The sequence below is a fragment of the Catharus ustulatus genome, chromosome 15 (genome assembly GCF_009819885.2).
Source record: "Catharus ustulatus isolate bCatUst1 chromosome 15, bCatUst1.pri.v2, whole genome shotgun sequence".
In the NCBI taxonomy this organism is placed as follows: domain Eukaryota; kingdom Metazoa; phylum Chordata; class Aves; order Passeriformes; family Turdidae; genus Catharus; species Catharus ustulatus.
The window spans coordinates 3104211-3129255 of record NC_046235.1 but is presented as its reverse complement, the minus strand read 5'-3'; the positions used below and the strand labels follow the sequence as shown (position 1 = coordinate 3129255).

The following is a 25045-nucleotide window of genomic DNA, read 5'->3' as shown; positions in this document are numbered from 1 at the left end:
TAGCATGGGCAACCCATCCTGGTGCCATCACACCCAGGGTGGATCAGATCCCAGCTGGCAGCACATTCCCCTGCATGGCTCCATGGGGCTGGGGGGAGGATAAATGACCCCTTTCCATATCCCACCCCAGCCAGGCTAAGCAGCAGCACATCTCAGAGCACCCCTTTCTCCGTGCAGGACGTTCTTGAAGGCGTTCCCTCTGATGGGAGAGACGCAGGAGCGGGAGCGGGTGCTGATCCATTTCTCCCGGCGCTACTGCCAGTGCAACCCCGAGGAGAGCACCTCTGAAGGTACTGCCTCCATTCCTCTGCCTCCTGGCCACTCCTCAGGGCACCTGTGCACAGAGCTGGAGTGCAGAACCCACCCACAGCCAGGCAGACACGGCTGTGACTTCTCCCTTTCCCAGGGATCCTGCCCTGGTTGTTATCCCTGCCCTGGGAGGATGTGGGTGCTGACAGAGCCCCCCAAAAACAGCCAGAGCAGCCCAGCTCACAGCACTGAGATGCAAACACATTCTGGTGCATGCACTGCTCCTTGAAGGACCTCACAAGAGGGCTGGAGAGCACCAGGGAGGAGGCAGGGACTGGAATGTTATTTTCACAAGCAGCTGCTTTGGGTTTGGAAGTGGGAAGTTTGGTCTTTTAAAGGAAAACTGCTTTGAGGCCAATTTTATGGTGGTTGTTTTAGGAAAAGGTAAAGTTTGAGGGAAAAGAGGAGTCTTTGGTGGGGGTTTTGTGTTGTTTGTTTTGGTTTTTTGTTAAGTCCTACACAGCTGAAGGGAGCAGATACTCTTTAAGATCCCCAGACACAGCAACCAGCCTTGGTTTTGCAATAGCTGGGCTGCCAAGACAACAAACACCAGAACTGCATGAGAAGGGGAGTAATGAGCCACAGCTGTGTGACTGTTTGTGTTTCAGATGGGATTCACACACTCACCTGTGCCCTGATGCTGCTGAACACAGACCTCCATGGCCATGTGAGTAACCCTTGGAGGAGCACCCACCCTTTGTTCCTTCCCAGGGCAGAGCTCCATTCCCTGAGTTTGTTGCTGGACAATTGAGATGGGTTGGCAGAGAGTTCTCTGACCTGCTCCAGGTGGAATTTTGGGTGCCAGGCCCACACCTGAGTGTCACTGCACATCAGCTATCCTGGCCAGGGACAGGCAGTGCTGCTTCCTCTGCTGTCCCAGGAGCTCCCATCAGGCCTTCCCTGCCAGTCCCTGTGGGGCTGCTCCTTCTTGCTCTCCAAAAACTGCTGCAAAGGGGCCAGTGGGGTTACACAGGTCTAGATTTGGTCTTACCTTCCCAAAATATGAAGTGACTTCCAGCTGTTCCTTGTCCCCAAGATGTACCACTCAGCCACTGGGGAGTTTCATAGCAGAGATGCCTCTGCACAAAGAGCAGAGTGAGCAGAGCTCAGAGCCCAAGAGTGGCTGGAAAAAGGCAGAAGCTGTGGGAAGATCTCTCACCACCTCTGAGAGGCTCCCAGTAACCTGTCTCTGCACACAGTGGGACACTGGTGGGATCAGGCTCACAGAGCATCCATCCCCAGCCAGAATGGTTGGAGCCAAGGAATTATTTCCATCAAATCATTTCCTGCAGCAGCAAAAGCAGTGTTGTGGCAAAAGGCAAACTATGTGACTTCAATCCAAAATAGTCTTATTTTGTCTAGTTGTTTTAAGTAAAATTAAAAGAAAAATCCAAATTATGCCTCTGGGAAGAGAGACATAATTGAAGAGACAAAAAAAACCCCAACCTAAACCTCAAAAACCTTACCATTTCTATTCTTCATGGACAAGCTGGCTAAGAGGCCTGGTAAGAAAAAATGTTCTCATGATATCTAGACACAGAAAAAATAGCTTTCTTTTGACCAAGTGTGCAAATGCCTGAGCTTTTCTTTGAAAAATCTTCTCTTTATTTTTTCTGCATGTGTAACATTAATTTCTCCTTCTCCTTTTCCTCCTTTTTTTATTTTTTTTTTTTTTTAATTTCCTTCTGCTCCTGGAACCTCTCTTTCTGCTCTTTAACCCTTTACCAGGTGGTAAGTGCAGTCCTTCTGGTGTTTTGCTTTAAAGCACTGGCATTTGTTTTGATTGTGTTAAAAACAGTAAGGAATTTTGTTTGTCTGGAATCCTAAGTGATTGTGCAGTGTTCTTCCCTCCTTAGCAAGCCATTAGCAGCTGATACCATCCCATGAAATTCTCCTGGTGTAAAGGAGCCTCCATGAGCTGTGGTGTACCTGGGAATGTGTGGCCCTCCTTGTCAGAGATGCTGCCATGATATTCCATGTCACTTTTGATTTTCTTTTCCTTTTTGGTGTCATGTGTGTGTGTGTTGCAGTGTTTCACTGTGCATTGCTGGAGTGGGAAATGCCCTGGGTGAGACAAGGGGGGTGGATTTGTGTCTGTGACGGGGCAGCTCCTCCCAGCAGAGCCTCTGGCAGGGTCTAGTTCACCATCCCAGCAAAGACCTGACACCGAGGTGTGGAGCAGGGGATTTGCACCTGGCCTTAGCACTGCTGATTTTCTACTCAAGTGCACTCAGACCCCGTTTCCAAACCACCCAGAAAACTTCAAAACGAGACATTCCCTATTCATGGAAGCACCTGGAGTTGGTTAAAAGCCAGTGGTCACCAACAAACATTCCAAATATCACAGGCTTTCCAAGACTGATGCCTTGGAGTGGCTACCTGGAACAGAGGCTACATAAACTTAAGAGAATAAAAGCAGGTGTTTAGTGAAGGCCTTCCATAGGTGACCTTGGGCAGTCAAAAGCCTCTGAGGGGCTACAGCCAAGACGGTCACGAGTTTTTCACACAATTAAAAGTTTGGTTCATTTACATATCAGGGGTTAATCCTCCAATTACAGTTTTAGGAAATGAAGTAATTTACTCCAAGTTTGCCCCCCCCAATTCACTGTTGTTTACATCTCTCAGGGCCTGGGACAGTGAGGTGTCCTTGAGTTTCAGGCCTAGAGAAGAATTGTTTTACCTCAATAAAATGGGAGAACAGGAGCTGACAGGCTGTGGAGTTTCAGAGTTACTAAAGCAGTACAGGATCTGAAAAGTATAAAAGCTAAAATCTTAAGGCATCAGGGCTGTACATGTAGGATAATCCAAGGTGTTGCAGCTTTCTGCCTTGCTCTGCTGAGGCTGTTTGGGCTCCAGGAGATCTTAGGGCAAAGCAAGCACTGCCCTGCTCCAGCTCTGCCCTGGCAGACAAGGCTTAGGGATGTCCCTGTTACCCTCCTGGCCATGGGAGGACAGTGACAGATCAACACCTGCCTCACCAGCACTCAGGGGTGCATTTTGGTCCTTCAGGAAAAGCCACTTTCTGCAGTAATAATGGGGTTTGTTCAAAAAGCAGAGCACCAAACAAAGCTTGAAATGGGATCCTGGGCAGGTCCTAACTCCGTTTGTCCATCACTATTAACCTTACAAATCCTGTGTTGCCTGGAAAAGCTGAGCTGGAACAGAGAGCAGACAGAGAAAAAGGGATAAAAATTTGTATTTATTGAAAGGATCCACCTGGGTAGTGCAAGAGCCTGGCCAGGGCTGCACCCAAATCAAATCCCAGATGGATCCTGGGCACGAGTTTTACACTTTAAGAAGTTTTGGTTCATCTTGGGGTCAATTCTCCAAGCACAGCCCCAGGCTATGAAGTCTCAGCCCCTGGCTTTGCCCCCTTTCCCTCGCTGTTGTTTCTGATTTTGGGGTACCAGTTGTCCTTGGTTCTCCAGCTGGGATGGAATTGTTTTGTCACTCTCCTGTGAAGAGAACTCACTAACACCTAACAAGAAGTTTCAGAATTACACACTAAGCAGCAGAGATTCTGAAAAACTTACAAGCTGAAACCCAAGGCATCACTGTGGTAGTGTCCTTAAGCCGAGCTCAGGGCTCAGGGTCAGCAGCAGTGCTGTGTGAGCAGCACAGGCAGGGCTGGGGAGCTCTGAGGTCACACCTGCAGTGACACCAGCCTGCCACAGCAGGTCTGTGTGGCCCAGGGCTCACTGGTACCCAGGATTTGCAGGTTGGCTCCTTGCAGGGCGTGATTTTGTTCCTGCAGCCCAGAACACATCCACAGAGCAATTACTCAGCAGCAATTAGCTGCTTTTCCACAGTGTGGCTGCTCTGCCCCAGGTGAGCTCAGAGGTCTCAGAGAGAGAGAGATCACACAACAAAAAGGAAGGCGTCCCTTGGGATGAATGTGAGCCTCAGACAAACAGGAGAAACACAAGGGCCTGTGAGAGTGGTGATTTGTGTTACCTCACTGCATCCACTGCTTCCAAAAGTGCCTTGGCCTCTGCATCCAGTGCTGAATCACTCTGTGGGCACAGAGGCCAGTGCTGTGTGCTCTGCATCCCTGTCTCAGGGCAGGGCTGGGAACAGGCACCAATTCTGTGCCTGCAAGTCTCAGGCAGCACCTGCCTCACCTCCAAAGTCCCTTCTGGATGCTCCTTGCCCTCGTTCCTTTTCCTCTCTCTTCCTTTCCCTTTGGTGTCCGAAATTCGCTGGCCAGCAAGCCCACAGATCTCTCCTCTGTGCTGAAATCCCTGCATTCTGCTCGTTCCCTGAGCCCTTCTGCAGCCTGTGTGCCCACTGAGCACTGGCTGGCAGCTCTGGCTGATGGGGGTCTTGGGGAGAAAGCCACGGGGGCTGAGCTGTGCTGTGCCACACCACATCCCCAGGCACTGCAGATTTGTAACACTGCTTTGCTCCTCTTTTTCTTGATCTCTCAAGGGAGCCGGCTCATCTGGAGCTGGCACCAGCAGGAGGCATAATTAAGAGTATCAGGCAGAGCTGCTCAAAGGCAGTGCTGGCTCCCTTGCAGAGTTTGCACACACAGAAGGCAGGGGGTGCAGGGGGGCACGGGGAGCTAATCCCAAAGCCTCGCTTCTTCCTGATGCTTTCATCTGGGGAAAGCCCCCAGGTCATCTGACATGCAGAGGTTTCTGCTGTCATCTCTTTCAGGAGGTTATTTCCTTGCACAGAGGACACATCTCTCCCTGCAGGGCATCTCCTGCTGCAGCTTCATCCCCTACCAGACCCACTGAGGCCCCTCCTCTTCCTCACTGAGCCCTGAGCAGGGCTCAGACTCTGCTGTTCTGGGCCATCCTCCCACATCCTCCTGGATGGTCACCCTGCCCATCCCTTGATGTGAAGCCCAGCAAGGTCAGGGTGCTGTTGGGATCCTCAGGACCACCAGTGGCAGCTCATGCTGTCCCCACCGTCCCCACTGCCCTCTCCAAGTGATGCCACTGGGGTCTGCCCCACACACTGAGTGTGTGAAGGATACAGCATGGCACTGGAGACATCCATCTCTCCTTTGTGACATCAAACTCCTTTTTCTGAGCCCTATAATTGCCACTGACTCCTGCCCACCTCTGCTCCATCCCTTTGCAGAGTAGGATTGCAGGGGAGGCTTGGGAAGGGGCTGCCTGGCTGGACCCTTGCAGGCTGAGGAAGTGAAGGGTAGAGAGTTTGGGAAGACACCACAGATGATGGAGCCATGATATCAGGGATGCCAGGTGGCCTGGAAGCATCAGTACCAACTATTGTTGGCATTAGCTGGTGCTGAGTGTGCTCCAGGCTGAGATTCTCCCAGGGAACATGTGTTGCCCTCTCCACAGCAGTAGCTGGACCATTTCTTTTTGTAATGGCAATCAAAACCAACAGCTTTCATCAAGGACCAGCATCCCCCCACCCAGTGCTGGCTGTTCCAGGTGCTGGCACTGCAAACTCACACAATTTCACTCAGAGCAGGCTTGGAGCCCCATCCAAACATTGTCATTTCACCAGGCAGAGTGTTTGTCTGGAGTGTTGAGGCACAGCCTGAGAGAGCTGGAGAGGTTATTTTCAGGTGTCTTATTTCCACCATTAAAAAGAGGTAATTTGAACCATTTGGATGCTGGCATGAGCAAATAAAGCAGAGAGCCCAACAGCAAATCAGATCAGAAGCCCTTTGAGCTCTTGGGACAAGCCCAGGCTTCAGCATTACATATAAAATTGTTCTTTGAAAGACACTGATTACAGTCAAAGCTCTCCACGAGTTTAATGAGCTGCTTCTTTGCCTTTACAGAACATTGGCAAAAAGATGTCATGCCAACAGTTCATAGCAAACCTGGATGGGCTGAACGATGGCAAGGACTTTGCAAAGGATTTGCTGAAGGTAATGTGGTATAAATAGACAGTGGGATACTGTCATTGGTATTGCAGTGCCACCTAGTCCTGCTGGGACACTCTGAGCCCTTCAATCAGCATTTTCCAGTTGTTTCAGGAGAATTGTCACCCCCGTGAGTGTCTGTGCTTGCAGTGAGCCCGAACAGGTCTGTTCCCTGGTGGTGTTTTGTCCAGATTTGAGGCGTATCTGCCCTCAGAGCACACCAGGGGCTCTTTTCCCCCAGCAGCTCAGATAATGCCCAAAGCAAGGGGCATTATCCCCACCCCAAAACACAATCAGCACCAAAACTTTTCTCTGCCTCCACTAGCACGTGATGAAATGCAATGTTCCAGCACACCCAGTTCAGTGCCATGGTGTATGATTAAACATCCCAAAGGGAGTATTTCCTCCTGCCACATCACCACGTGCAGCACCACTGCTCTCTGCACCTGCTGCAGGTCCAGCCTGACCTGAATTCCACTGTGTGGAAGGAGGTTGGAAGGAGAGGTGCCACATCAGGGGTGTCACATCGTGTTTGGGGTGACATCCCCATCTCCCAGCAGGCCTCACCCTATCCCACTCCTCTGTATGGTCAGGGGCACCTCCACACTCTGCTCTGCTAGCCCATTCCTGCTTCTTTTCCAGTGCCCCAGGGAAGCCACTGGAATTTTGCACAGAAGGAACTGGAAAAGCTGATTCCAAGGTCATTCATCCCTCCTCTGCTGCTCAGTTCAAGCTCTGTCATTTCCCCAAGTTAAGACATTGAAGGTGTCATGGCATAATCCTGACTCTTCTACCACTGTGTGTAGGGCAGGATTCACTCAGAGCTGGGTACAGCACCCAGAATGAGTCAAAAACATCATATTCAGGCTCCTGAGCAGGGCTGGCTGCCAGAGCCCTCTGCTGCTGCTGCTCCTGTCCAATACCAGCATGGCACACAGAAAGGAGAGGTCCAGCAGGACAGCAGCCACCCTGCTCACCAGGAAATGCCTCTGCAGGACAGCTCAGCAGGGAAAGCATCTCCAAAAACACAGACAGGGTGTGGAGGAGGAGGTGTCTCCACAAGCAGACAGGACTTCCATGAGCGACACAGCTAATCCCATGTTCTTTTTTTTCAGACTCTCTACAACTCCATCAAGAATGAGAAGCTGGAGTGGGCTATGTAAGTATATTAAGCATTAAAGGGATAGTGTGTTTTTCCAAGTGGCTGGCAGGTCCTAAGTCATGTTTTCAATCCCAGAATATTTCCTGCCAAGCCCTTAAGTGCTGAAGTCCCTCTGCAGACAAATGGAGTTTATTTATGGCTTAGACACAAAGGCACTTGGGAAGGTTGGAGGCAGGCTGTGGATCCATGACCTAAAGGAAGGGAATGCCCTTTTTTTTAATATTACACTTGTAAAATGCTGGTTCTTCTCCAGGTTCTTCAGAAGCCTTTCCACAGCTAAGATCTGGGGTTATTTTAGTCACTGAGACTTTCCATGTCTCCTATGTGGTGGTGTTTGTTTTTTTTCTGGAAATAGTATCAGAGAATCACCTAAGAAGGAAGAGATTTTGGGATATCTCTGGTTCAGCTTCCTCCTAAAAGTATGGTCAACACTGAATTCAGACCAGGATGTTCAGGGCTTTGTTCAATTTGATCCTGAAACCCTCCAAGGACGGGGAACCCACATCCCCTCTGGATCCACAAACCAATATTTTATTATTATGAGAGTGCCATTTTCTCTTGTCTCCATTGTTTAGACTCCTGTCCACTCTCTTGTCCTTGTGCCATGCACCACAGTGAGGAGCCCAGCTTTCTCCTCTCATAATCCCCTCACACCAGGCTGCATGAGGTCCCCCAAAGCCACCTCTTCTGCAGGTTGAACAAATCCAGTTCTCTCAGCTGTCTTACATGGCAAGCGCTGCAGCCCCCAGGTTTCCTGGCCCCAGCTGAAGTCTCTCATCTTGCTGATGCCCTTTCCTGTGCTGGGGGCACTGTTTGCTGTGTCACGATATGATGCAGGGAGTGCAGGACAGACGATCACTTCTCCTCGCCTCCTCACTGTGCCGCTGTTACACAGCCCAGGATGCTCCTGCCCTCTGATCATCCTGTCAGGACACTGAGTGTGTCCTCCCCTGCTCATCCTGCCAGGGCACTGAGTGTGTCCAGCTCATCCTGCCAGGACACTGAGTGTGTCCTGCTCCTGCTCATCCTGCCAGGGGACACTGAGTGTGTCCTGCTCCTGCTCATCCTGCCAGGGGACACTGAGTGTGCCCTGCCCTCTGCTTATCCTGCCAGGGGACACTGAGTGTGCCCTGCCCTCTGCTCATCCTGCCAGGACACTGAGTGTGCCCTGCCCCTGCTCATCCTGTCAGGACACTGAGTGTGTCCTGCTCCTGCCTCATCCTGTCAGGACACTGAGTGTGTCCTGTCCCTGCTCATCCTGTCAGGACACTGAGTGTGTCCTGTCCCTGCTCATCCTGCCAGGGCACACTGAGTGTGTCCTGCTCCTGCTCATCCTGTCAGGACACTGAGTGTGTCCTGCCCTCTGCTCATCCTACCAGAACACACTGAGTGTGTCCTGCCCTCTGCTCATCCTGCCAGGACACTGAGTGTGCCCTGCCCCTGCTCATCCTGTCAGGACACTGAGTGTGTCCTGCTCCTGCCTCATCCTGTCAGGACACTGAGTGTGTCCTGTCCCTGCTCATCCTGTCAGGACACTGAGTGTGTCCTGTCCCTGCTCATCCTGCCAGGGCACACTGAGTGTGTCCTGCTCCTGCTCATCCTGTCAGGACACTGAGTGTGTCCTGCCCTCTGCTCATCCTACCAGAACACACTGAGTGTGTCCTGCTCCTGCTCATCCTGCCAGGGCACACTGAGTGTGTCCTGCCCTCTGCTCATCCTACCAGAACACACTGAGTGTGTCCTGCCCTCTGCTCATCCTACCAGGACACTGAGTGTGCCCTGCTCCTGCTCATCCTGCCAGGGCACTGAGTGTGTCCTCCCCTGCTCATCCTGCTCATCACCCATCACAGCACTCAGCTGCTCCCGGCCCTCCCAGTGGTGTCTTTGTACCCTTCTTCTTTATGTCATCCACAAGATCGATGAGATCATCATTTGTTATGCTGAAATGAGTCTGGAAACAACTGGCAGGGTGGGCTCCATCACAGATTCACACAGCACCTTCCTCAGTCCTTCTTCCCCTGCTTTGTCACTCAGGGCACAGCCCAGGATCATCAGCGAGGTCCCCCAGTCGAGGGGGACAGACCTGAGGTCTTAAGCTGGCCCAGGGGATGCTCCTCTCCCTCTCCCTCTCCGGACAGAGCAGGACCCTCTGTGCCATCAGCCCCATCACTGCTCCCTTCCCCATATTACCAAAAGCAGCATCAGGAGCGGTGTGTTCCTCCCTCCCTCCCTCCGTGACCCCGGGATGGAGCCCGGTGCCGGCGTGGCTGTGTCAGGAGAGGGAGCTGCAGGCTGGTTTGTGGCAGGGCAGCTCAGCAGGAGCACATCTCCCTCGGGATTTGGGCTGTGCTCACAGCCAGCACAGCTCCGCGCTCGGGCACATCCCGAGATGTCACTACCCTGCCGGGGTGGCTCCAACCAGCACATCCCTCCCACCTTTCTCCACCCAGCCCGAGGTGTCCCTGCATCCCTTCTCTCCTCCCAGCCGGCCTGGGGTCTGCAGGGTGTCCTGAGGCTCAGAGCCCCCAGCTCCTCTGCAGGAGGATGGATGTTCCTGGCAGGGGGACTCCCTGGCACAGGGCACCTGCTTTTCTTTCATTCTTTCTGGCATTTAGTGATAACCTGCACAGCCAGGACCTTCTTCTCTCTGCTTGCCTCTGGCCTGTGTCCTTGTCCATCCCAGGGAAGGAGATGCCCACAGATCCCACCAGAGAGGCAGCTGTGAGACCACAGCAGGGAGCTCAGAGGGGTGCAGCCCAAACACCACTAACTCCCCACCCAGGAGCAGAACCTGGGCTGTGCCTCAGCCCCTGCACTCCTGTGGTGCTGAGGAATCATCCTTCTCTACCAAGAGGTGGTGATGCTTTGGCCATTGCTTACAGCAGGTGAAGAATTGTGTTTTACTGCTCACATCCCAGGCAGTGGATTCATTCAGGGGCAGTCCTCAGCTGAGCTTTGCTCACAGCCTGATCTGCAACCTGAGGTGACCACTCATTCCACTTAGACATTGGCATGTATCAGACAGGGCAGAAAATCCCTGTTTGCTCTTTCTCCTTCGTGTCCCAGGGACCCTGGGAACCATCACTTCCCATCCAAGTTCTACTTCCTTTGTACCAGGGTAGGTTCATCTCCCGAATATCTGCAGATCTTCTGTTCCTCAGAGATGCAGAGGACATTCCTAAAGGTGCTTCACTGTCCAAGAAATTCCAGGCATTGCCTCTCAACAGCTGAGAAATGCTGGTAATACCTTGGTCTTCAGCAAAAGTCCTGTTTCACCTTTCCTGTAAAATGCTTCTAGTCCTCAGCATGGGATGTCTGCAGTTTCCTGGTGTTCAGACAAGCACCAATCTCTCACCTGTATTGAGTGACCTCACAGTGGGACCACTGGGACCTGCCACCCACACTCCTCCCAGCTCAGACCACCACTGGCACTCTCTCTGTAATGGTCCCAACATCTTCTTCCTTTTTCTTTCTCTGACCAGTTCTGTAATAAAAACTCTAAACCCAAAGCAAACAGGGCTGCTTTGCACTGCGACCAACCCACATCTCCTCCACCGAGTCTCTTCTCTCATTTTTGTTTCCAAGTGACGAGGACGAGTTGAGGAAATCTCTCTCGGAGCTGGTGGACGACAAATTCGGAGCCAGTGGGAAAAAAGTGACAAGGATTGTGGACAGCAGCAACCCCTTCCTGGACATCCCCCAAGCACTGAACGCTGTCACCTACAAGCACGGCGTGCTCACCCGCAAAACCCACGCAGACATGGATGGGAAGAGAAGTACGTGCTCAGGGACAGGGACAGGGACAGGGACAGGGACAGGGGAGGTGCCCCAGGCAGCCCCAGAGCCTTGCCTTGGCTCTCCTGATGAAGGCATTTTCTCACCACATCCCAAACAGCACAGGAGAGATCCCCATGAGTGCTAGGACAGAGGAGAAGGAGGGTGTTTGGAGGTGATTGTAGATATGGGTGTTTTCAGGAAGCCTCAGGCTTGCTGCCAAGGAATCTAACACAGACAGACCTGGCCTTCCATGCTGTTCATGGCAGTAATCCCAAATCCCAGGCTCTGAGCACTGGGGGAAGGCTGGTTCCTCAGCAGTTGCCCACTCCAGCCCTGACCCTGGGGACAGTCTGGCCTGCCAAGCCGTGCTCCTGCCCATATCCTGCCATGTGCTGGCTGGGCAGCAGAACACCCCATAGCTCTGCCACCAGCATATGGCATTACAGGAAAGGTAAAGGTATTTGGGAACTGTTAACGAGCAGAGATTAATTAAACCTTGCATAATTCCTTTTGCTAATTGATATGATTGGCCCAGTCACTGCAGCTGATTAAAGAGTCTTGAGTAGAGATTACCACCAAAGGCCTCCCTCACTTCCAGCACCTTCCTAAAAGCCTAATGCTTGGAGGATCAGCTGTCTGGTGGTGATGTGGATGGCCCCCCTCACCTCCAGCTTCTGCCAAGCTCTCTGTCCTCATTTTGAGGTGGAAATGCTCCCTCCTCTGGGGAGCAGAAGCTGCCTCATCCAGCTGCTCAATCCCAAGCAGAGGAGCTCAAGAAATGTCTCTGCCCTCCAAGCATTAGGTGCAAGGAACACAAACCTGGTTTTGGAGGAGCAGAGACTTCCTGCAGGTGTCCCCTGGTGCCCCTGCACAGCTCATGTCTGTCTCTGACCTGCTTGTGTTCCTGCTGGGAGGCTGCAGAGCCACCTGTCCCTGCTCCCAGACCACTGGGGAGCAGTGGCCTGGAGGTGTGGGAGCTCTGGGCATCAGTGAGTGCCTCTGGTGGGTCAGGGGAAGGTCAAGCAGCACTGGCAGACATGTACAATTAAATATTCTTTGTTTTTCAGCTCCCAGAGGAAGAAGAGGTTGGAAGAAATTTTATGCTGTGCTTAAAGGGACTGTCCTTTATTTACAAAAGGTAACCATGGGGGACTCTCCCCTTTGCTGTCTCCTGCTGTCTCCAAAGCTGTCACATACCCAAGCAGAGGTGAATCCATGTCCTAACTCAGGCATGGACATTGGCAGAGCTCCTCCAGAGACCAGAGCTGGAGGCTGCTCTCACCTTTGCTGGGGTGTTCATGCTGAGGGCACTATTCACAGCCCCAAAGGAGCAAACATGAAAGAGGAACACAGATTTCTGCAGGAGGATCCCAGCAAGTAGGAGCTATTGGGGAGGATGAATGGGCAGATGATATGGAATGGGTGAAATAGGATGTTGAGAAATGAAATGGGAAGGTGAAGAGGTGGAACATCTGACCAGTCTTGTCCTGCCTATGGTTTTATTTGCTGGCATAGATCTGATTATGCACAGCTTTATTGAGTCTGGTGTAGGAAGCCAGCTGATGTGATCTTTTTGGGTTTCACTCAAGCTTTGACACTGTCTCTCACAGGATCCTTGTGGGCAGAATGTCCAGCACACAGCTGGATAAACACATCATGTGGTGGGTGAGCACTGGGCTTGGGTGGGGCACAAAGGGTGACAGTGGCTGGGGTGACATCAGGCTGGTGACCTGTCACTGGTGGGGTTCCACAGGGCTCCATCCTCCACCCTGTGCTCTTCAACGTCTTCATAAATGACTTGGACACAGGACTGAAGGGAATACTGCACTAAACTGAGAGGAGCTGCTGACTCCCTCAAAGGCAGAGGCCCTGACCTGACAAATGAGAGGTCTGGGCAGTCATCAGCTGTATGGAGTTTAACAAAGACAGTGCTGGATTCTGCACCTGGGATAGGCAATCCTGGATACAGAGACAGGGGGAGTGAAAGGCTGTGGAAGGGGACCTGGGAGTCCTGGTTGAATGAGAGTCAGCAGTGCCCTGGCAGCCAGGAGGGACATCTGTGCCCTGGGGACATCAGGCCAGCATTTGGATAAGGCTCTCAGACACAGGGATTGTTGGGGTGTCCTGTGCAGGGCCAGGAGTTGGAGTTGATGGTCTTTGTGGGTCCATTCCAGCTCAGATAATTCTGTGGTTTCATGGTTCTCTGCTGAAAATTTCTATTCTTCAGAACCTCGATGACCTGGGTCCTTCCATGGACTGCCAAGTGACACTTTGTGCCTCTCTTCATTTCTGTTCATTGTGTGGCCACCTCCAGTGAACACAATGTAATTCCCAGGTCCTCATGGGACACAAAGTCGCCGTGGAACAGCTTCCCTGAATGCTCTAGCATTCAGCTCTCTGGCGCTTGGACACTTGGAAGATTGGCTGGAAACTCTTTTCTGAGGGAAAATCCAAGGAGACTGGACAGGGGCTCACTTGAGTGTCAGTGTGAGCCAGCCCAGGATGCAAATGCCTGTCCATCACCAACATAACCCACTGAACTGGGTCTGAACTACCTGAGCAGCACATTCTGCGCAGTAACCCATTGAACTCACCTTGCTGGAGCAGCACTCCCCTGGGTAGATGCTCCTGAGCATTATCTCCACAGCAATGAGAGTAAACAAACATTGGATTATATAAGAGAGGCAGAAAGATCCTCAGGGCAGCAGGGAGTTGTGACTCAGAGCTCATAGCACACCCCCGTGGCTCTCTCCTATGGCACATGTCAAAAGCCAGCAGAATTCTGGCAGCAGTGGATCCTAACTCCCAGTGTGGGTTGCTCTTAGCCCAGTGGTGTTTTCACAGCTGTTCCACTCTCTCCTGCAGCACACAGAGGAGCCCAGATCTCCTCCAGCCCTCTAAGTGTGGTGTTCTTCAAGCCAGCAGCACTCTCCTGACCCCTCAGTCCTTGTCTCATTAACACATCTTCACGTGGAGTCCTCATGCTGACCCATGGGTTGCACATCAGGATTTAACTTGTGCAGAGTTACCATCAACATTCAATTATACCGTCAGCTTCTTGTGTGGGGGAGACAAAAAAAAAGACATTTCAACTATGGCAGGACCATTTGGATCTAAATTAATTTTCCACCAAGGACTTCTCTTGGGATGGGTGTGAAGAGAGGGTGTATATTGAGAATGAAATACACCTTCAGGATGGGATTTTCTTCCCTGGCAGCAGAAGGAGCTGTGAAGCCAACACTGAGTGTCGTTGCTGCTGGGCCAGAGGGGCTGTGCAAGGCTTCAGCAATAACCACTCATTAACAAAGTTCATTATGTTTGTCTGAGGTGTTCAGGATTTAAAGAGAGAGCAAGGCTGGTGTGGCAGTGAGGAGATCAATGCTCTTATCTCAATGACCTTCAGGATCAAATGGTTCAGAGACTGAGGGCTTTCTTTAAGGACAAGGATAAAGGAGCAAAGCACCCAAGATGTGGCAGCATTATGAAAGTCTGATAAATAAGAGCCATGACTGATGTGTAATTAGCAGGAGAGACCAGAACTGCCAAGGGTGCCCCAAGGAAGCAGCGTTTGGAACAACAACAAAAATAAACTGAAGGAATGTTTGGGCAAAGGATTTGGGGAAACAGGGGTTTCTTACAGCTGCCAGGCTGTGTTACAGTTCTCTCCAGGGAATTCCTTGGGCTTGGCTGTAGACAGTGTCTATCAGGCTTGCAGAGACAGGACAGGAGGATGAGAACAAAGTCCTTGCCCTGTCATTTGCAAACATTCCCAGCAGCACAGCAGAGAGTGGATAAACATCCACCTGCCCTGTGGATCCTTGGTGTCACTTCTTGCCTGTGGGGTGGTTTGCAGAGCAGAGGAATTGCACAATACAGGAAGGAAGTGGTGTGCCAGCCTCCCAAGCTCTCAGCAGAAGACAAACTGCAGATAAACATAAGGTAGAACCCTGGCTGAGCCTAAATCACTGGGGAAAGATTTTCTGATGAAAGATCCACCTGATGCCATGGAGCACAGGTTCAGCCTCTCCACTTTTCTGTTCAGATCAAATTAAGGATCTAGGCTTTAATAGTAAATTCACAGAAGTTGAATGGGGTTTGGTTTTGAGGAGCAAGATGAGTACAAATAAGACTGAGAGGTAGAGGGAAGGTGGGAGGAAGCAGGGACTGGGTAGGTGGCTGTGTGGAAAGGAGAAATGGCCAGACAGAGAGAGGTGGACATAACACAGGCAGAAGGGTGGGTGGACAGTGTGACAGAAACAATTCAGGCAGCAGCCATAAACCTGCTGGAGAGGAGATGTCACATGTCATTGACTCGCTGGTGCTAATTGCTGGATCAGCATGTTCCAGCACAGTCTGCTGAAGCAATTGCTTGATCCCCTAAAGGGATGCACCAGAGTCTGGAGGAAGAAATGCAGGCTTGGGAGCAGGGCACACCTCTCTGTGCACTAATCTGCTCTGGGCACTGACTCACTGCATGGCCTTTGGCAACTTACTTCACCTCTGTGAAATGGGATAATAACCCTTAATCACCACACATAGAGGGGGTTAAGAAAAATGATGGAGAGCTATAAAGCACGAGGTGCTTTTATACAGAAGTGCTGGAAAGGGTGCAGGTCTTCCCACAGCTTCTGTCCCCAAGCAGGAAGGGGTTCCCAGCACAGCCCTGGCCACAGGTGTTGTCCCATGCAGGCAGACCCTTGCCAAGAGCTCTGGGGAGGGCCTAGACTGAAAAAGGCACAGGAATTCATTTTCCTAATTGAATGGATGTTTAGGATGGTAGATGTGAGGTGAAGAAAACAAAGACATGTTGGTCCATGTCCAATATTCTAGCATTGCCCAGGGCTGGTTCTGAGGCATGAGGAGAGGGCAGCAGAACTGGGCACCCCATGCAGGCACCCTGCAAAGGCAGGCAGGAGAGCTGGATGCCTTTTCTTGGCAAAACAAGCTCTGAGATTAGTTCTAGATCTGCTCACAGGGGTAGGCAGCAGGGGACAGTGACCCAAAGGCACCAGGATCTCCCAAACGTGCCCCTGTGACCACCTGGCACTGGGATGAGCCTCCTGGAGGAGCCATCCCAAGCAGGAGCCTCCAGCACCATTCACTCCTAAAAGGGCAGAAGTAGAGAGAACCTGCTTTGTTCAATCTCACATTGATTTCCAGCATTAGAAAAAGAAGATTGGATTTTTTCTTACACCTCAGCATTGATGCCTGAGAGCCTGAAATCCATGGAGGCAATACTTGATGATTCCATTCAAGATGAGGATCTGCATTAGTCAAAGCACTCAGCAGCTGTGGCAGTTTGCTCTTGTCACACACCATTAAGCTGGGCTATTTTGCACTGTATTTTCAGAAAGCTTATTTTGAAATAAGAGATCATGGGCAGCACAGTCAGATTTATTCAAATCCAGAGAGCTTCAGCCTTGGAAAAATATCACAAATTGAACTCTCTCTCCAATATATAAGGCCCCAGCAGCAATATTTTCCTCAAGGAAGTATTTCTCTTCAGGTGGGGTAGCACAATAGGTCTTGGCAAGGCAAAGCACAAAAGGCTGATGGCCCATCCCTGAAATCACCTGTGGCTACTGAAATCACCAGGATGGTAAAGTCATCTGTACTGCCTGAACACGGGATGCCTGCAGCACCCAGCCTTCCTCTGCTGGGCTTTTCTTTGGGGTTACCATCCCCAGGAACCTGTGCCAGACATTTGTGGCCTTTTGGGCATTTTTGGCTTTTTTTTGTGCCAGGCCAAGTTTCCTGTGATGATAAGCACAGTATGGCAACCACTCTCCTGATGGGATGATTGATTCAAAAAATGAGGGAAGAAAGAGTTCAGAAGCTCATTTCCCATCAGGAGCAAGACCTGGGTGAGCCACATCCATGGGCTGGGGAGTGCTGGCCCTCAGTGCTCTGAAGAGCAGCAGAGGGGAAACTTTTGTGACCCTACACCAGAGAACAGCTTCTCTGACTGGGGTTACCCTCCCAGGGGCTGCAGCACAGCTTTTCCCTGAGGAGCTGCATTTGTGCCACTGGGACATGGGAAACAAAAACAATCTTTCTGCAAATCCACAGAACAATTCTGCCTGGAAGCTGAGGAAGGCTCAGCATGTATAAACCATCATCACCAGACAGGTGCCCTGGTGCTGACAGCCAAGGGCAGGCAAGGAAAGTAAAATATAGAGCACATTAATCCTGTCACTGTAATCACCAGGGCAGGGCCTGCTGGGGACACCCTGTCCTGGCATGGCCCCTAACGTGGCTGGGGTGGTGGTTTGCTTTAGCCAGGGTCAGGTTCTTTCCACCAGGGTCTTTTTTCACCTATCCATGCATCCATCTGTCCATCCCAGCATCTGACTGGTTGAGCTGGCAAGGTGCAGAGTGGCAGGCAGGATATTGTGTTAAGTCACTGTAAAGCAAAAGGGCAAACACAGGATTGACTGAACTTTTTTTCCTAAAAAGTGCCGTGCCAAGATCATCATTCAGAATCCCATGTTTGGTATTTCCCACCTTTTTGTGAAATATAAACACATACAGTTACTGCTACATTCCCTTCTCATGTGAAGTTGTCCTTCAGTGGAGGAAGCAAAGCAGGAATAGAGGGAATGCTGCTGCAATCTGCAAGTGCCAGTCTAATGAATTCCTGGGGACACCATGCCAAAGGAGTATGTGTACTGAAGGGAGACCAAACCTGGTTCAGGGGGACCACACTCAGACTGGAACTGCCCACAGGCCTCACACCTGTACAGAGATGCACTGGCTGCAGGGATGCTGCTGGTCCAGGGCTGCCTTCCTCCACACAAAGCTGTAGTGACAGGACAAGGAGCAATGGGGTTAAACTGAAAGAGGGGAAATCTAGGGAGATATAAGGAAAAAATTCTTCCCTTTGAGGGTGGACAGGCCCTGGCAAAGGTTGCCCAGAGAAGCTGTGGCTGCCCCATCCCAGGAAGTGCCCAAGGCCAGGTTGGACACTTGGAGTGACCTGGGATAGTGGAAGATGTCCCTGCCCATGGCACGGGGTGGGAATGAGATGAGCTTTGAGGTCCTTTCCAGCCCAAAGCATTCTATGAGTGCATGAAGTTGCAGCACCAGGGCAGGTGCCCATTGATACCCTCTGTTGATTGGGATTTGCATCCTGGTTTGAGCTCTGCACTGTGGGGGAAGCTCTGCAGAAACCTGGCCCTGCCTTGTGCCTCCCCACAAAGCCTCAGGCATGTGCTGTGTTAGAAATAACTATTGATAATTACGTTTAAAACTTTCATCTCCTTCTTTACATCTTCCCAGTGAACTTAATGATGGAAGCAGTTGCCAGATGTTAATTATTATCATTATCAGCTCCTAGCATTTACTGCACAAAGCAGTGCTTTTCCTGGTCCCGGCACTCTGTGATTATAGAAAGGCAGGTTCATTAAAGCAGCCCGCAAATGTTAGTGTTGTCATTATCCAATTAACGTTCCTCTTCACAGGATGAATATAAACCTGACAAAGACCTCTCTGAAGTGGATCTGAAAAACGCCATCCGTGTGCACCACGCCTTAGCCACAAAAGCCTCTGACTACAGCAAGAAGTCCAACGTGCTCAAGCTGAAGACAGCTGACTGGAGAGTCTTCCTCTTCCAGGCCCCGTGAGTGCCAGCCCTCCCTGCAGTGCCTGCTGGGCAGCCTGACCCCCAGCCAGTCCCTCTGCCCTGGCCAGATCACTGGGGGCACACCTGGGGGGAGGAAGGGGCTCAGGGTCATTTCTGCAGGGCTGTGCAAAAGGAGCTGGTCACAGGTTGGAGTTTCTTGGTGGCTTTGTGGCAGTCCTTGAGGTCCTTCCCAGCTGTCACCAAGCTCGGATGTGAGGGCTGAGTGAAAGGGCTGCTCTTGCTAACTTCTGTTGGCATATTCTGGAGGGGAGGACATCTGTGTGCTGCAGGTGATCATTCCCCTTGTCACCTTTTGATGGGGAAACTGTGAAATCCTCCTTAAAGCAGTCTCCCCAGCCAGGGCAGATGTTTAAGTCCATTGCTGAGGAATGTTGTGGTGTTAGTAAGTGTCATGTGTGATGAAGTCATCTTCTGTCTCGCCTTCTGCTGAGAGAGGTGATCTCTGTAGGTTGGGCTGGGGTGCTAAGGTCAAGCTAAAGCCTGACATCTGAATTTGTGCAGCAAACACCCACTTGAAGGCTTGGGGGAGCAATGTCTGGACAGATTTGATGAAGGACCCTGGGCAGTGTCTCATAAATGACAGAAATGATGTCTTGCTCTGTGTGGCTCTCACTCTCCTAGAGCAGCACATCCTTGGCATCTCCACAGTCCTCAGGAACACAAGCAGAGCTGATGAGGAAGGCAGGAGTGGCCAGGCTTTGAGAGGCAGACAGCAGCCCTGAAATCATCAGGGCACTGCAGAGGAGCCAGTTAGTGTTTCCCTCTGTTCATAGCCTGGCACAGAAGTGGCACCAAAGTGAGGCCACCGATGGCCTTCCTGAGCTGGGTGGCTCTGGGGCTGCTCTCAGCTGTTGTCTGGTCCTGGCTCAGGACTTTACAGACTCCCTCTCTCTTCTCCCCTCCTCCATAACAGAAGTAAGGAAGAAATGCTCTCCTGGATCCTGAGAATCAACCTGGTTGCTGCCATTTTCTCTGCTCCAGCCTTCCCAGCTGCAATCTGCTCCATGAAGAAGTTCTGCCGCCCGCTCCTGCCTTCATCCATGACCAAGCTGTGCCAGGTAAAGTGAGAGGAGCAGTGGTGGAGGGGTGCCCAGTGCTCTGCAGGCCCTTCAGCTCAGGGTGAGCCCATCTGCAGGTCCCCCTGTCCCTGCCTGCTGGTCACACTCAGGTGCTCAGTGCAGGAACAGGGGAGGGGAGTGGGCAGCTTGGACAGATGTGGAAAATCCTGGCATCTGGCCAGTGCTCCTTTTGCCATGGCTGTAAACAGCCCTGTGCACACACCTGCCTGTTGGCTCTGGCTTGTTCATTGCTCTTTGCCCATCACCTTCCTGTTGCCAGAGTGAAAACAGCTCCAGAGTTGATGCCACAGAGCCCAACAGCCCAGGTTTGGTGTGTATCATGGCACTCTCTTGTTTCTGGAGCTCAGAAACCACAGACAAAAGGGATGGCTGAGTTCCAGTCAGTAGGGAAGGGTTTCTGGAAACAAGGGGGCACAGTGCACTGGGCTCAGCTACCCAAGAGCTACTGCCATCCAAAGAGTGGCTTTTGTTTCCCTGGAAAAGCCCAACATGTAGGGACACTCTGTCACTGCCCCCCAGCAAAGGGGAGGACAGCCTGAAATGTCAGGACAGGGACAGAGCTCCTGTCTGCTGAGACAGATGTGGCCAGTGGTCACCTTTGTCAGAGCCCAGATGGGGAGGGTGCTTCTGTCTTCAAAAAGAGCAGAGGAGCAGCCCTTGGGACAGCACTGCTTCTGCCTGGCTGTTACAGGATGCATGTTACAGGAGCATTTTGTGCTTATGATGCCAAAGATGCCTCGGTGCCAAAGAAATCCACTCTTGGCACTTGAGATACCTGAGTTTTGCTTACTTCAATACCTGTGTTTGAGCTGCTCCTTATCAGATGAATTTACAAGTGCACCACACACCTTTGGCTCCAGCACAGCAGCTGAGTTGAAGCCCTGGCAGAGAGTTCCCCCAGCCACAGGCAGGCGGAGCACTTGGGTGCTGCTCTGCCGCGCTTTAATACCTGACACGCTTCTCTCGGCAGGAGGAACAGCTGAGGTCTCATGAAAATAAAATGAAGCAGATTGCAGACGAATTAGCAGAGCATAAATTACATCCTGTAGAGAAGAGCCTCAAGTCAAAAGAGGCTGAGGAATACAGACTCAAAGAACATTACCTAATATTTGAGGTAAAGGAGCTTTCATCTTTTCTGTGATAAATGGTACCTTGGCTGATTGAGGAGAACAGAACTCCAGAGTGGGTGCTGTGAGACTGGGAGAGAGGGAAGGGAGAGGGAAGGACAAGGGCTTCCGAGCTGGATGGGTGTCTTGGGGCAGCAAAAGCCTCACTGTTTTGCACTGAAGCTGAAAAAAGAAATGAGAGCCATTTCCTTCCCTGTGTGATTTCTAAGCAGAGGAGGGGAAAACTGACAAGAAAAAAAAAGTCTTCCTTTGCTGTGCCAAATTTTGACATTTCCTCAGGTCCCAAGTAAGAGAATGGTTCAGTTCTCAGTGTGACTCAGTCTTCTTCAGCAACATTATTAAAAAGCAAAGGGAATCCCTGGGAGAACTAATCCTATTTTGCTGCAACCATTTTTGTAAATAAATCCAAACCCAGTGTTAGAGCTGATTACAGACCCTTTGAGGATGCATGTAAATAAATTTTAACTCCCTGTAAAGTCTAAGAAGCATTTAATTGTGGGAGAAATGGGGTATTTTGTTCCAGTGAGAAATGAGCAGAAGGTGTGCTTCCTGCCACATAGGTTCAGTGGGAAGGGACTGTGGAGGCCTCTAGTCTTGCTTCCAGCAGGAACTTGGATTATTCCTAATCTTAGCCCAGACTGAGTGTGCCATATAGTGCCTCAAAAATCACATGGAGGATGGAAGTATCCCACCTCCCTCATGCCAGAGCTGCACCATCCTTTTGTGTAACACTCAGCCTGATTCTCCAAAGCCACAGCTCCCAGCTGCTGGTTCCTTGTCTTTGTACCAGCCTTCCAAACAGTTGCCTCCTTTTTTCCAGCATCTGTTTGGGATGCCTGCAGAGAAGTCTCTATCTGAGCTTTTCTCTGGACTGCCTTTTCAGTCTTCAAGGAGAAGCTGGCACTTCTAGGGCATAATTCATCTCTGTCTTATGAGATGTGCTCCAGAAATGCTTGTTTCTTTGTGCTGACAAAGAAGCCAGCACAGGCTGCCTCTGAGATGTTAAGAGAAAGGATGGGTATTACACAAGTCCTCAAAAAGATCCCATCTAGCACTGGAACAAAGGATCCAGGCAGAGAGGATGCCTCCCTTTATGCTGTGCTCTGTGAGGAGCATTGGGCACAACTCAGCAGCAATAATTGAACCACTGGATGGAAACAATGACAAGCAGAAGTGTTTTAAACTAATGAAGGTGAGCTGCTAAACCAGGGAGCAGCAGGTCTGTTGATCTCCTTTTGCCCCCAGTATCCTCCTTATACAATCACAGTGGCAACCAAGACCTGTAGAAGCAACTGGAGAGTCCTACACACACACCCATACACATTTTTCTCCTCAGATCTTTGAACAATCAGCCTTTGCACAGACCAGGCATTGTGCTGGGGTTAAATTTGTGGGGTGGGGTTAAATTTGTTGGGTGGGTCTGGTGGGATGCTGATGGTATAGGATGGTTTTCCTGCAGTAGCTGATGGAGTTGTTCCTGCATGCTGCACACACCATGGCCTGCCCCTGTTCCCAGGCTCTCTATTCCCTCTTTCCCTGCAGAAGAGCCGCTATGAAACGTACATCAACCTGCTGTGCATGAAGATAAAAGTGGGGACAGATGACCTGGAGAGGATTGAGACCAGCTTCTTCAAGGTGGAAGCCGAGGACATGGCTTTGAGGAAGACTCATTCCAGCCCTTCCTTGAGCCAAGGGCACATGTCCATCAGCTGTAAGGCAGAAAAGGACATTTTAGAGCAGAACACTTAACAAGGAACACGTGCACAGGGGGATGAACCGACCATGCTCTGCGCTCCTGGACTTAGATTGATGAGCACAATTTTCCTTAGGAAATTACATGAGCAAAACTAGACATGTATGACATGGGGATTGCTCTAGTGAAAGAAATCAAAGAAGCTTTAGTTGACACTCTCTGACAATGCTCTGGCATTTCAGCATCATCTCTTCTCCATTCCCAACTGCACCAGTGGCTTTTCTTTCCCTCCTGCTGCAGCCTGCACAACAAAGGGATATGCTGGTTCTTCAAGGGCTGGATTGCTCTTCCTTCCACCAGCCCTGTCTCTCCTCCTTCCCTCCCCGGAGTCCCCAGCAGTTCATGGTCACAGTCCCTGGCAGTGCAGGAAACTGAGCTGAGACCACGTCTGTGGCACCAGCAGCGCTCCCAGAGAAGGGCACAGGGTGGCAGGGGCACGTCCCTGCCCCAGGAGGAGCACGGTGTGACAGGACAGGGGCTGAGCTGGTCACAGCAGCGTGGGAACATCACCTGCCCACAGCAGGAGAAGCCTGAAGGGCCCTCAGTCTCCTTATCCTTTTTATATATATATATATATACATATGAATATATATAAATAAATATATATATATAAGGAAACTTTAACGTGGGTTTTTAACCTCAGTGTGCAAGTGAAGGCAAGCTGCCTGGGGAAGACACCAGGGATGTGGAGGGTCTGACCAGCCCACCAGGATGTTCTGAAAAAACGCAGTAACTGTGTATCTTTTTTTTCTTTTTTTCTTTTTTCTCCTTTTTTTACTCGAATGGAAATCCCACCTGGCTTTGCTGTGAAACATCGCTCTCCCATTCCTGCTTACTCAGACAAACTGCCCGAGTGGCTGCTAGTCTGGCAACCACAGCATCCACCACTCTGGGCTCGAGGCACAACTGGAGCTGTGTGCGAGCTCCAGAGGAACCTTTGTGTGCAGGAGTGATCCCACCTGCCCGTCCCTGCTGTATTCCTCCATCCTGTGATGCACATGCTGTACTCTTTTAAGTGGGAACTGTGTTTCTGTTCCTTTCTGCTGTCTGTGGTCCAATGATTTACTGTTGTGCTGAAGTGATTCCTCTGCATTTCAATGCCACGACTGTCCTCCCACACTTTATTTATTTCACTGTTCTGTTTGATCCTGTATCTCAGATTGCTTTTCTTTCCCCTAGGTGCGTTCACAGTAATCAAGTTCCAGTTTTGAAGGATCTTGTAGCTGCTAATTACAGTCATTTATTGTTTATATTTTGCAGCACTTTTTAAACAAACAAAATAAGATTTATTTGGACCTTCAATGTTTGAGAGCCTATGGACTACTGTTTTCCATGACAGTTCATGACACTAAAAACCTCTTCCCAACCTTATCACCTCTTCTTTTATCTCTGTTCCTTTGTACAGTTTGATAGTTTATTTGAAATGATGCACTAAGAATCATGTAAAAAAAGAATAACAATAAAACTGAATCTGTTGGTAAAGAGAATTGGTCTGAAGCATCGTTCCACCATGTGCTGCATTGATCCCAGATTTCACAGCACCAGAAGTCCAGGCTGATGCAGAAAAGCCAGGATCCTGTGGACAGACAGCACCAAAAACATCAATTCCTTTCCACAAGTGGGTACCAGCCCACTCATCCTCTTGGCTGGTTCTGGAGCAGGTGTGGATAGATGGGCTGCTTTGGGAACACATTCAAGTAACTCTTCCCTCCGTCTGGTGCACCCCATATGTGTCTGTCCACATTCAGTCTAGAGATTTATGGGAGCAGAAAGTACCAAGCCCTGCATTGGTGGCTGGAGATGTTCTCACAGCAGTTCCCAGAAGAGTCTGTTGCTGTTTCTCCAAGGCATCATCACTTCCATGTCAGGTGTTGTACAGACATTTCTTGCACTGAACACCTCCAAGTTGTGACAATGAAGTGTCTGGTGCTGAGACTCTCACAGTGGAAGTCCAGGGGAAAGCTGGACCTTGTCTCCAAAATCCCAGGTAATATTCTGTACCTCAGTCTTCCCTTTCTGAGCATCCCTTCCAGCGAGCAGTGACATCTCCAGTGTCTGAGCTGCCACCAAGGGCAGCTGATTGAAGGTGCCAGTCTGCCATCCTCAGCTGGGAGTAACTGGCAGAGGCAAGCAAGATCCTACAAAGTCTCCTCTGGGCAGCAGGAAAGAGACTCAGAGCCGTGAGACTGAACTCCCAGTGGATGTGGGAAGAGGTGGCAGCTGATGCCAGACAACACTTGCCAAGATAGCTCGGAGCATCAAACTTGCTGTTACTGAGTACCTGCCTCGTGCAAAAGTGCTGATCCAGGTGCACAAGCCCTGATCCAGGCGCACAAGTCCTGATC

The 25045-nt window shown here is 50.8% G+C and overlaps 1 protein-coding gene across 1 annotated transcript in view; it reads left to right on the top strand.

Annotated features, from left to right (window-relative positions):
* The window catches only part of PSD2 (pleckstrin and Sec7 domain containing 2), a 57155-nt gene extending 32968 nt beyond the window's left edge, over positions 1-24187 (top strand). Inside the window, exons 7-16 of the mRNA XM_033072914.2 lie at positions 178-290; positions 918-976; positions 6077-6166; positions 7276-7319; positions 10908-11098; positions 12167-12237; positions 18560-18717; positions 19655-19799; positions 20791-20934; positions 22490-24187. Coding sequence (XP_032928805.1) covers positions 178-290; positions 918-976; positions 6077-6166; positions 7276-7319; positions 10908-11098; positions 12167-12237; positions 18560-18717; positions 19655-19799; positions 20791-20934; positions 22490-22696 — 1222 coding nt within the window. The 3' untranslated portion in view covers positions 22697-24187. The remainder of the gene's footprint in view (positions 1-177; positions 291-917; positions 977-6076; positions 6167-7275; positions 7320-10907; positions 11099-12166; positions 12238-18559; positions 18718-19654; positions 19800-20790; positions 20935-22489) is intronic.
* Positions 24188-25045: the final 858 nt, after the last annotated feature.